The sequence below is a fragment of the Grammomys surdaster genome, unplaced genomic scaffold (assembly GCF_004785775.1).
Source record: "Grammomys surdaster isolate TR1022 unplaced genomic scaffold, NIH_TR_1.0 66, whole genome shotgun sequence".
Classification (NCBI taxonomy): domain Eukaryota; kingdom Metazoa; phylum Chordata; class Mammalia; order Rodentia; family Muridae; genus Grammomys; species Grammomys surdaster.
In genome coordinates, this window is record NW_021604568.1 from 1200864 (window position 1) to 1213740 (window position 12877).

At 44.6% G+C, this 12877-nt stretch overlaps 1 protein-coding gene across 1 annotated transcript in view; it reads right to left on the bottom strand.

The window, feature by feature from the left end:
* Pik3ap1 (phosphoinositide-3-kinase adaptor protein 1) overlaps positions 1-12877 on the bottom strand; it is a 111574-nt gene that overhangs the window by 91510 nt on the left and 7187 nt on the right. The window contains exon 2 of the mRNA XM_028773118.1: positions 10283-10702. Within this exon, the coding sequence (XP_028628951.1) occupies positions 10283-10702 (420 nt within the window). The remainder of the gene's footprint in view (positions 1-10282; positions 10703-12877) is intronic.

Consider the following 12877-nt stretch of genomic DNA (forward strand, 5'->3'; position numbering starts at 1 on the left):
AGTTTCCATCATTAGGTTATACATGTAAGTGGAAAGTTATTCTAGTCTAATTTAAAGTAGAGCATTTTCATTTCATCCTTGGCCTCCTCCTCTATTTCCTGTGTTATCAGATGTTCGAGAAAGAGCCCACAGGCTGCTTGTGAAACTAGCACCTTGTTGGACAGAATGTGCGGGCTCTCCCACATCATTTTATGTAAGAGCCTAGTTCTACTATAACTGTGGGAAAGTGATGGGGAAAAAAAAATCACACACATTCAGATGACATGAATTCCAAAAGGCCTTTCCAGAAAAGACTAAGTCAATTCCAAGTTACAGGTATCTTTACTTTCGTGATCACTTTTTTGGAGGGAAAATAAAAAATCCATTTAATCTCTGCTCCTGATGGATCTGTATACATCCCAGTGGGCCACAGACTGTTTTCCTCAGTTCTTTTGTGGAATAAGTATCCCTACATGCTTACGTGTAGACATAGAATGCAATGGGTGTACTCCTACAGAACATTTTTGGTTTGGATAAGCTCTTATAAACACCCCAACTGCGTGATCCAAGATAAACCATTCCTTAACAACAGTCCACGGTGCAGAGGACACCTGTTTGACACTTCTCAGTAGGATGTTCATGGGGGATGTCTTCCTCTCCAGCTGGGATACTCAAAATGAGACCAGGTGTACATGAATGACCCCAGACAGGTTTTTACTACCTATCCAGTCACACATCCGTTCACCACTTATCAGACACACGTATCATCTCTGGATGCTTAATGGTTAGTTTTTATTAACCATGAAAAAGGTAAAACCAGAAAGTCTCCAGTTGTCTTTCATCCTCAACACAAAAGAAGCAATTTCCATCAATTACGGACTCCATTCGCTTTTCTGTAGCTTGTAAACAAGCTGTATTTTGTTCAAGCCTACATCTTACAAACCGGCTAACATAGTTTTCTGCCCAAAAGTCCATATGACAAGTGGCTTCAGTGATTTCTATTTATGGGAAAATCAAGTCATTCGCAGTATTAAACCATCCTATTTCGGGGGCCTCTCAGACATCCTCTTGGTCATGTGACTGAGTAGTGGAAACTAAATTGAAAAGCTGTGAAAACCTGTAAGGGGGGCAATTAACAGACTTGCTCTGTCATGTTCACTTGCCTGCATTTCCTCTGGCCCCATTGTCTTCCTCAGAACCCACATGTGTAAATCCTCCTGTAGAGACCATAGCAAAAACAAACAAAACAACAGCAGCAAAAATAAATAAATAAATAAACCCACACACCCTACCATTCCAGAGGATAAAAGCGTGATGCTATAGCCTAAGATTGAAGTCAGCAAATGTCCATAAACTGAAAGAAACTACTAAGAAGCTAGCCCAGGCATTGCTTAAGTCCTATTGTAAAGATTAACGTCCTAACTGGAATAAATATAGTATAAATACACATGGTAGTATTTAGAAAGTTCTCATTCTGAGACACAGCACGGGGAAAGTTTACACTCCTAAGGCACCAAAATCATGGGACTTCATAGCTATAGGCATCTGAGGGGTCAACTGTCAACTCATATCTCTATGCTGTTCCCACCCAGTGTGTTAAAGAGGGCAGGAACAGACCCAGATGAGTCAAATGACTCGCCTGCTGCAGCTAGTGTCTGTCTACGAAATACACACTCATATTCTCTTACTGGTCCCCACAGAGACTGTAGTAACCTACGAGGTCACCAGTACAGATGTGACAAGAGTGGAATTCTATCTGACTCCCTGAGAAGCAGCAGTTCCCTCTTCACAGGCCTGGGGCCACACCTGGTAAGTGACAGAGCAGACTTCGCAGCAATGGCGTAAACCAATGCAACGTCACTTCCCCTTACCAGAAGGTCTATCTTGGGGGAAAAGGTCAAAGGGGTTTTCACAAGGACTTCAATTTTCAGTTCAACTTGCTTGAAATAGAGGATTAAAAAAAAAAAAACAACCCTACACATCCCTCTACATTCAGAAAATCCTCAAGATCATTTTTTCACTAAACTTCCTAACTGAAAAAAAATCGTAAGCATAAATAAAATAAAATGTTAAAGCACAAAATTACTTCCATCCACCCAAAAGTGCCTTCCAATGACAGTTTCTTGTGCATCTTCCTAAGAAAGCTAAAAGTATATCAGCACAGACACACATATATTAGCATGAATGGATGCATTTCTTTTAAATATCTAACTAACATTACAAGAGGCATGCTTATCTCTTGTCTCTTCTTTTTAGTCAGTTTTCCAGACCTTCCATATCAGCATGACAGGAGCTGTCTGGGTCTCTGTGGAGTCTATGGCATTCCACTGCACTGACACACCAATAACCTACTGGGCCAGGACCTGACCCCAGGATGTTTCCTGAAGGATGATCCAGCACTCCAGTCTGACTCAGTCGTCAGAAGCTCAGCCTCCCCACTTTAGACAGTAAGCTGGTTATTTCGAAGACAGAAACTATTGTTCAGCACAGATAATCTGTCTTAACAGACCCTGAACTTCTAGATCTTGGGAACACAACTAAGCAGGGGATGAATACAGGAAGTCTGAGCTCGGAGATGGGTGAGAGCACTTACAGCTATTCCAAAAGACCCACGTTCAGTCCCAGCACCCACTTCCGGCTGCTCACAACCACTTCCAGCTTCAGGGGGTCCAGTGCCCTCTTCTAGCCCCCTTAGACACAGCACTCACAGGCATATATACAGACACACAAGTAAACACGTAATTTAAAATATTTTTTAAATATAGAAAGTTTCAAAAACAAGAACAAGTGTGGAAAAGAACACACACAAAAATAAGAGACTAGTCAGAAAAGAAAAGGGAAATTTACACGATGCCAACACCTGGCAGGGGCTCATCAAAAACTCCCCAGTGACTGGCTACATTGATGAATAAATGAGAGAGCTATGATAGATGTGTTTTAAAGCATATGGCATGTGACTCATTCTCCCAGCAGCTTTTATACTTAATGTCTATTAAAATAAGAATAGATTGAGCTAAATACATCCTAAAGTTAATTTCTGCCTATCTTTTTACTGCACATTTTTTTCCAGCTGTAACTACTAGAAAATTTCACATTTCCCAAGTAGCATGCACTGTGTATTTCTAGCATGTGGGGACGTAGACACAAGACAGCAGCTCTAACCCAACCCCAACATTGGGCCTTGAGAGTAGCAGGAGCCTAGCTAGCACCATCAGAGGAAAGGCTGGCTCTGTCATCTGGATAAAGAAGTCACCAGACATCAAACTACAGATCAGGAGTCTCTGGTCCTGCTCCTTCCTCAGTGAAAAAGCTGAGACCGTGAACAAGGCACGGAACTTGTGGGGCCTTGCTTCTGTCATCTTGAAGATGGAGATAACAGAGGTTTTGCCTTACAGAGAAACCACAGGATGAAGTGATGTCTAGGAAATGTCTGCTCAGGATTAAGAGACTGTGAATCCCTCCTGATTTCTAACAATACTGGTCCCAGGGGAAACAAGAGTCGAGGGTGTTGCGGGAGGTGGTGGGGACCATACTAAAACAAGTCAGAAATAAATGAGTGAAATGCTAAAGTCTAACTGGGGTGTGGCAGTGGCAGTGCATACCTTTAATCCAAGCACTTAGGAGACAGAGGCAGGCTAATCTCTGTGCATTAGAGGCCAGCCTGGTCTACAGAGTGAATTCTGGACCAACCACCGCTACATAGAGGAACCGTGTGTCAAAAACAAACAAACGAAAAGCCAAAATCCCTGTCTGGTGACACCATTCCCACTTATGTTAATTTACAGACCAGTAGAAGCTTGAATCTTCCCCCAGAGGGCTTCAGCACTTCATACTGTCTTCCCACAGCACAAAGTAGCCCACCCATCACCCTCAACCAAAGAATGTGCAGACACTCTGAGAGAGCATAGCCCGTCCAAGAGAATGGGGAAGTGAAGCCCACTGGTCAGGTAGTTGATGGAGCAGTCGGGGGTTGGGTGGGTAGCTTCAAGCTCACCACCCCCTCTAGTCATTGGAGCTCACAGTTTTGTGGGGGAATCTGGAATTCCCATGGGACTTGGAGATTTGGGTGGAAAAGTCCAGGGCACTTGTCTCTCATTGGGAACTGCTCTTTATTAACTGTCCCAGGTGCATTTGGCAATGAGCCATGCAGTTAGGGGAACAAACTGTGCCCCTCCTTTCACAGGATGGTCAGGGGGCCTGGCAGGGGAATCTTAATGACATTTGGACAGGCTGTAGCTTTTCAGTGACACCAGAAAGATTTCACCATGCCTGCCAGGTGCCTCCTTCCCCAAAGCATAGATCATTTCAAAAGGGAAAGTATGAAGAAAGTATACTGTAGTAGGGGATATGTGAGGACGGCCAAGGAGCTGGCTGAAAAGCCAACTAAACCATGGCACAGAGAGAGCAAGATTGGAAGTCCACAGCCACACAGGACAGTGGGGAAAAAATAAGTCCAGTCCAACGATCTCAAGCCAGCTCCTTCCCCTTGGTCACTGCAAGGGACCCCAAGAGTCATCTGTAACTCACCATCCACGAGGCCACCACACAGAGCGAACACAGCAAACTTCCCCTTCGCTGCAAGGATCTGGCTCCTCTAAGCGCCAGTCACAGTCTGCCTCCGAACCCCTGGGACTACTGTCCTGTGACCTCCCGGAACAGCCCTTGGGTTGCTGCTTCCTCTGACAAGAACAATCAAATGGTGGAACACCAGGCCCAAAAAAACAGAGCCCAGACCTGGCTAGCCAACCTGCCACTGAGACTTTTTTAAATGCATATTTTCAGGGCTAACCCCAGAGACTGTGTGTGGTTCAGTGGCTCAGGGGTGGAGTCCTGTATACAAAGCACCAGGACAATGCCAAGGCCCTGCCCAGCCTGGGAATCTATGGTCTGGAGAGTTCAAGGAGGCCTCAGTTTCCTCAGCCCCTTTCTCCTATAAGCTTTTGCTTTATTTCTAGTCCAAACAGAAAAGGAAAAAGTGGGGGAAGAAGACAGGAAAATGCAAGGCAAAGTGGGAAACACACTGAAGCACAAAGGCCTCTGGTGTCAATGTGAGCTACTTGATCTTCACATGCGCACTGAACCTCCTGAGCCTCAGTTTCCCCACCCATCTGTCCATCTGCACCTGTAAAAACGCATAAAGTGTCCAACGAATTTTACTGAGTAACCATCAAAAAAGAAAAAAGAAAAAGAAAAAAAAAATCACCCAGGCTAGTGATGGCTCAGTGGGTAGAGCACCAGCTGCACAGCCTGAGGGCTCGAGTTAGGATGCCAGCACCCATTCTATAACACTATGGGAGGGGGACAGGAGGCAGAACCAACGGCTCCCGGTCCAGTAAGATATCCTATTGTAGACGAATAAGGCAGAAAGCAATAAATCAGGACACCCAATGACCTCCTTTGACCTCTACGAACAAATGTGGGGTGGGGGGTACAAGCACCTGCATACACACACACGCACACACGCACACATTTAACTTATTACTAGCTTTTCAACATATTGAACTGAACCAGCGCACAAAAGGAAATCTTAAAAAAAAAAATAAAGTACAACCAAACCTACAGTAAAGCCATGGATCAAGTCAATGGGGAGTGCAGGCTCTCCGCTGGGTCTGTGGGAATCCCAGAGGTAATATGGATGGGCAGAAATCAACAGAGATTCACAAAACCAGGGATGAAGCATGAGAAGATTCTCATCACTTATTTATGAAAAGGGGGAGAACATAAAGAAACCACAGGGCTTTTTTATGTATTGTGATAAGCATCTATTACTTTCTGTGGAGAAAATATTCACTTTAATTTGAGAATATGCATAAAGGAATATTACTCGGCCACAAAACAGTAAGAAATCCTGTGACTGACAGCACAAATGAACCCAGAAGACATCGTGGTGTCATGAGCCAGATGCAGAGATGACGATGTATGTGCCCCCTTACACATGGAACTGAAGAAGTCAGACTTATAGAAGTAGTGGCATGTGGTAGCCAGGGATGGGAGGAGACAGAGGTTGGGGGATGGTACTCTCATCCAAAGGTTCAAACTGCAGTCTTGAAATGAGTAAATTCTGGAACTCTCTTATGCAATACAGAAGTTAGAGTTAATAATACCATAGTGTTTACTTGGAGCTTGCAAAGAGCTCTCAACATACACACATACACACACGTGGGCACACACATACATACGGGGGGGGGGAGGAGACAGAGATAGGAGATACGTTAACTAATTTGATTAATTAGTTTTACACGATATATGTATTACAAATCCTTATTTTTGTACTTAGAGTACACTTAATTTTTATTGGCCAATTATACTTCAACAAAACTAGAAAAGTAAAAATCAATAGAATGGAAACCAGATATAGACACTACCCTCTCAAAGTTGCCTGTGGGAAGGGGAGATACATCATAATTTTGGGTAACATGAGACTCCTGAAACACAGAAGGTCTGGTGAGGCAGGAGAAGCAGACGAAGAAGACAGACAAGGGCTGAGTTCTCAGATGGTACAGTGCCAGCTGTGCAAGCCTAAGGACCTGAGTTCAAATCCCAGCATCCACCTAAAAGCTAGGCATGGTGGAATCTGCCTGTAGTCTTAGTGCTGGAGTGGGGTGCAGTCAGTCTAGCCAGTCTGTAAGCTTCTGGCTCAGTGGGAGAACCTATCTCAAAAAACAAGATGGAGACTAATAGAGAAAGACACTGGAGGTCAATCTCCAGCCTCTGTACACCTGAAGACACACAGAGAAGAAAAAAAATGGATAATTTCAAAAGCAGACTTGCTCACTACTTCAGTGCTAAGCAAAAGCTTTAGTGCCTCAGCTTGTGGGCATTGCATGCATATGCACAAGTGTGCAAGCACACAGGAGAACCACTGAAACGAGCTCACTAGCAGCCGGCGAGGTCCTTCCCACATAGTCTCACAGAAGCTATTTTTGTATTCCAGTGAGATTTGCAGCAAAGAATAGAGCTTCAGTAAAAAGAGGAAATGATTGCTCTGCTGTACCTTGGGTTTTCTCACTTCCCTATCTGAAAATAATCACCCAACAAATCCAAAAGTGAATCCAGAACAACAGTGCAGCCTCCTGTACACTGCCGTGCATTGCTGCTGGGAACTGAACGAGGTCCGTTGAAAAGTTAGGGTGGTCTGCCATCTTAGCAAATGTATAATGATATGTTACAGCCCGGGGAGCTGAAGGAAACCTTTCATGTCAGTCGGTCTAACCTCACTATTTTACAAATGAAGAACTCGGAGGAAAAATTCCAGCAAACACATTGCAGACTCTAATTAAAACATTTCCTCAGTTGTAAGGGCCCTGCCAAACTTAGAGACAACCTAAGACCTCTGAAATAGCTTCTCGTGAGATAGAAATAATTACCAATTATCAAGTAAAGAAAAAGTAGGGATTACTGTAGGAAGTACCCTTCAGTCCCAAAGTCAGGATCATTTCTATCTAGAAAAGCAAAAGATTAAAACTCTTCTACTTACTTTGTAAGTAGAAGAGAACTCTGGTGTTCCACACTGGAGACTAATGGTTTTACCATCAAACACTGGCCTAATTTTATACCTAGACCAGTGGGTATGCAGGAGCTGCCCTGGTTTCCAGAGAAGTGGAGCTTTGAGAAAATGCCTCGTGCACAGTGGAGCTGTGGCTGGCCTGATGATGATGCACATGGGGCCCCACTGTCAGCAGTATGGGAACTTGTTAGAATTACAGACTCTTCAGTTCCACCAGCTCTCAGGCAGCAGACTTTGCTGATAAGGTCCCCAGGTTCTTCTTTGCACATGAAACTTGGAGAAGCATTTATTCAAATTCAAGTCTAAGTGATAATGTGTGACCGCCAGCAATCTGTCTATCTTCCACCATTTTGTTAATTCTATATGTCCCTGTACCCACTGACTCCCAGCTGCAGATTGCTTGCTAAGCAGCTTGCTTTAATTGCTTATTAAAATAATCTCTGTCTAACGACAGGTTATTTGTTCTTGGAACAGAAAGAGTAAGGTGAAACAATTCATCTTTCTGAAACACTGGAAGGTAAAGGCTCACAGTATGCTGTGCCAGAGTCTGAAGTAAAATAAAATATCAGAAAAGATCAATGTATGCAGAAGTCATGTATGCAGAAGTCATGTATGCAAATGTCTAATCCCTGAACGCGTCTGAATAATATTGCAAGTATCCCTTTTACTTTATAAGATTATGTGTATCTTTGTGCACATACGTGTGTGTGGGTATAGGTGTCCCAGGAGACATAGGAAGTTACTGGTAGTATGAGCCACCTGAAGTGGGTGCTTGGACTCAGACTCAGGTCCTTTGTAAGAGCAATATAAGTCTTAGCCTCCAGCACCCTGTATCTTGGGACTTAAACCATATATAGGCCCCCATCTATGTTAGACAAGTGCTTTTCCATTGAGCTTCTTCTCAATCCTTTAATATTTTAAAAAGCATCACTACCATGCTGCTTAAAGCATAATTATGATTATATACCACACTGCTTTAAAGCATGATTACGATTATATACTGTGTAAGTGACAGTGCCTCCTGGGAGCTCTGAATGATTGGTTGGCAAATCATGGTGACCTGCAATGAGGTTGCATCAGACCTCTGCAATGAACAACTAGTATGTTGGGGTTCTTTGTAAGCTTCCCATGGCTCACAAAAGGCAATGAAATGTGATCATTCACACTTGACCGCTGTGCTTTTTCTGTTTTGGCAAAGTCAAGATAAGCAAACTCTAGAAAATTGCTAACCCGGGTCCCGAGCATTTCAGGTGAGTCATCTCTTGCATTTACACCACTTTGTATTCAAAAGTGAGCAAGGCTCTACTATGCTGAGACCTGGTTCTAATCACTGGTTATATCATATCTTATATCACCTAGGAAGAAGAAAACCTCAACAGAAGAATTGTCTCCACCAGACTGACCCGTGAGTATGTCTTTGGGCCATCTTCTTGACTCGTGAGTATCTAGGCAGGGCCTACCTGTGGGCTGGAGGTCCTGGATTGTGTAAGAGAGCAGGCTGAGCAAGCCATGGGGAGCAAGCCCGTGAGCAGCACTCCTCCATTGGTTTCAGTGCCTGCCTTAAGTCCCTGCCTTAGCTTTCCTTGGTGATAGACTAAAGCGTGGAAGCTGAAATAAATCTTTTGGACTCAGTCTTTTATCACAGCAACAGAAAACAAACCAGAACACAGAATTATTGTTCTTGCTTTAGTACTAGGGACTGAACCTCCAGCCTTGCACATATAAGGAAAGAGGAAGCTTTCCAGAACTCCACTGCCATCCTCAGCCCTCTTCTTAACTTCCTCCCACCCCACCCTAAGACAGGGTCTCACTCAGTTACCCATTCCTGGCCTTGAAATCACTGCATATACCAGGCCAACTTTGAACTTTTGGTCTTCCTGCCACTGTTGCTCAAACAGCTGGAATTTCAAGCATGCACCACCAGGCCCAGCTTAAAGTTGGTAAATTCTAGGAACAGGGAATGGATGAGATGCATGGTCCACAGGTTGCACCTGGGACCACGGAAGCACAGTGAAGTGGGGCTGGGAATCGTCAGGTTTCTTGGCTGGTGCCAGGTCTATAACATCTCAAATAGTAAGAAGACAGAAGGCAAATGCATAACCTGCCTACAGCACACATGAGGACCAAAAAAGAAAGGCCTTAGAGGAAGAAAAGCTATGACCTGCATCCATCCAAGCACTCGTCTTCTGCTTCTGTTAATCAGACTGTGTGTGTCATATTTGAACTCATGAGCCCTGCCGAAAAGACTGGAATGTTACAAGTCTAAAGCAGTGCAAAGAGCAGAAGCTGGCCTAGCCAGATAAAAAGAGGGTCATTTCTCCATAAACAAGTTCTCTTTCAATGACATCACTTCAACCAAGCTATCAAGGTCACTGCAAAGAAGAAGCAGAAGCAAGACTCAAGCAGGAGGCCTGGCAGATAAACTCTTCACACCTGCAACCACCAAAGACTCTCCCTCCTATCCCTGCTCTCCAGTGGGGAACCTGGATTCCGTGTCTTTCAAAACATAGAAAATTCTAGAAAGAAACTATAACCCATCCCATCTTAGAAATCTGTTTGCTCTAAACCAAGAAATATGCCTAAGTCTGGGGATTGAATCCAGGGTCTTGCACATGCTAGGAAGTAAATTATTCCAGAACTAGAGCCCTGGTGCCCACAAGATCATGAAAGCTTCTCAGAGAGCTTTCTTCATTTTATAGCAAGATGACCAATGTTCAAATAAAAATACCTGGATCTAGAACTTGGTTCTGTAATTCCTCTTGAGCTCACCTCTCTCTGCCTTGTTAGAACCCTTACCTTCAGAAATGGCCTTCCTCACAGCGGCCAGGTAGGTCTCTGGCTCATCATCACAGGTCAGTTCCTGCCAGTAGGCCCAATCGGGAAAGAAGGCCTGGAAGTCCTCGTCATCTGGCTGCACTCCACACAGCAGGCGCACCACACGCTGCGGTGGGTGGCAGGCACGCTGTAGCATTGGCAGCAGTCCTGGCTGGCCGAAGCATCCCACCAGCTCCGCAGAGAGTAGCACCAGCACGCATCGTGCTTCCCTAAAGACCCACAGGTCTTGAGCAGAGAAGGAGGCATCCGGGACCAGCCGGTATGTCTGCATCTTCTGGCTACGGACCTGCCGGCAGGACACGAAAAGATCCTGTAGATACTGGCACCATTCCTCGGCATCTGGGCTGTAGAAGATGAGGATGTCGCATCCCCGGCCCCACCCTGCAAGAGGGACACAGAAAGAAGCTCATTAATGTCTGCTCCTTCTAGGAAGCTCTCCGAAACACGGGAGCTATATCATCCAACGGCACCTGGTACCCACAATTTCCCAGGTCTACCTGTAGCATTTGTCCAGCCCTTTTCCCTACTTATAGCCCGTCAATGTGCCAGACACACTACACTCTTCACCCGAACACATCCGACTATCATAGAAGTTACTGCATCACCCACATGTTGCCCAGCCTTTATCCCCCATAGCTCGTCTGCTCTAGCATAACAACAAGCACTTATATAAAGCCTGTGCTATTCAAGTCTTCCTCCACACACATTGCTGGTAAATTCACTTCATCTCTATAGCATCCTTGGACCATAGGTACTACTATTACTAACCCATTCAAAAGATGGGGAAGGGGAGGTGTCATTGTAGCACATTGAGTAACTTAGTCAGGGCTCACAGTGGTAACCAGTAGCTGGACTGTTTGACATGACCCTGAAACATGGTTCTATTTCAGATACAGTGATCAGAAGCACAGGAGTGGGATCAGACTATGAGGGTTAGACATCCGTCTCTGCCAACTCAATGCACAGCTCTAGGAAAACTACTGAAATCTCCCATGCCTCACTTATTCATCTGGAAGTAGAAACAGAATGGCAACTTTTATGTGTCTTTAGGTCAAGCACTCATCACAGAGCTTGAAATATAAAAAGAACCCTCAAGAGTTGGAAGCTGGTGTCATGATCCTCACGCTGACAATGTGTCATGTGAGTGGAAACAGGATGAATCAATGCTCTGAGCTACCCCACACAGATGCCAGAAACAAACAGGGCAGGGGTGAGGTCACCTGGTCCATTATACCCCTCATTTGCAGAGGAAAGAAACACTTGGAGAAGATGAAGGAGTTCGTGCAAGTTCACACTCAGTAAACCAATAGCAGAGCCAGGACTAACACTCAGGGTGGCCCCCAGCTCAATCCTTTGGCTTAGCCCCCTACACTTCCTCCTAACGGGAAATATGCCGAGAATATTATAAGAGTCAAGTCACATTTTCCAATGATGAAAGTAGGTAGGCTCCTGACATTCCTGTGACCACTGTCCCAAGACTTCACCTCACCACTGCTTCGACATCCTCTTCTGGAAGGGACGTGTAATCAATGAGCACAAAGTTTCCATGCATCATACAAAGAAGCAGGGGTCCATCTTCCCCTTTAGACAAGGCCTGGACTATTTGTGAAACAGGAATCTAAGTTTTAGGTTTTCAATTGACTGTCAGCACTGGAGCTGTTGAGACATCTCAGCGTGTAAATGTGCTTTTGAACACCTTGGCCACTTAAGTACAACTCTCAGAAGGGGGAGGGACAGAACCAGTGCCACGAAGTTGTCCTCTGACCTCCACACACACACACCATGGTACACATGTACTCACAACACGAATGTACACAGAGTAAACGTAAATAAGTAAATGTCACCTCTGGTCCATAGGTCATTGAGTGGTTCCAGATAAGGTCAGAGGCAGGATTAGACTTAAGTCCCTAAGGCTCTAAGCTCTGGAAAGACCATAAAGAAAATCCGTTTTTTTCTTGCCATCTCCCTGTTTAGCCAGTTTGAACCCTTGTCTCCACCTCCCAAATGCCAGGATTTAGAGGTATGTGCCACCATGCCAAGCCAACTAGTGATGTTTTCAGAAAAAGTAACAAGTGGGCAAAGAAGTGAAGGAGAAGAGAGGGATATCTTGAACATAAGAAGCATCATTAAGAACACAAGATTAGGGACTGGAGAGACAGCTCTGTGGTTAAGAACACTTGTAGCTCTTCCAGAGGATTCAGGTACAAATGCCAAGCACCCAGGTCAGGCAGCTCACAATTCCCTGTGACTATGGCTTAAAGGAATTCAGTGTCTTCTTCTGGCCCCTGCTGGCACAGGCAGACACAGACATGCACACATACACACATGAAAAATAATAATTTCTTTAAAATTTTTAATTTATTTTTAAAATTAAATTTTTAAAAATTTAGAAGGGGAAGGAGGAAGTGGCACCAAGTCTAGCAATCCTAGCACTGGACAGCCTGACATTTGGAGGGAGAAGGAGGAAGAGGAAGATGAGGAAGAGGAAGAGAAGGAGAAGGAGAAGGAGAAGGAGAAGGAGAAGGAGAAGGAGAAGGAGAAGGAGAAGGAGAAGGA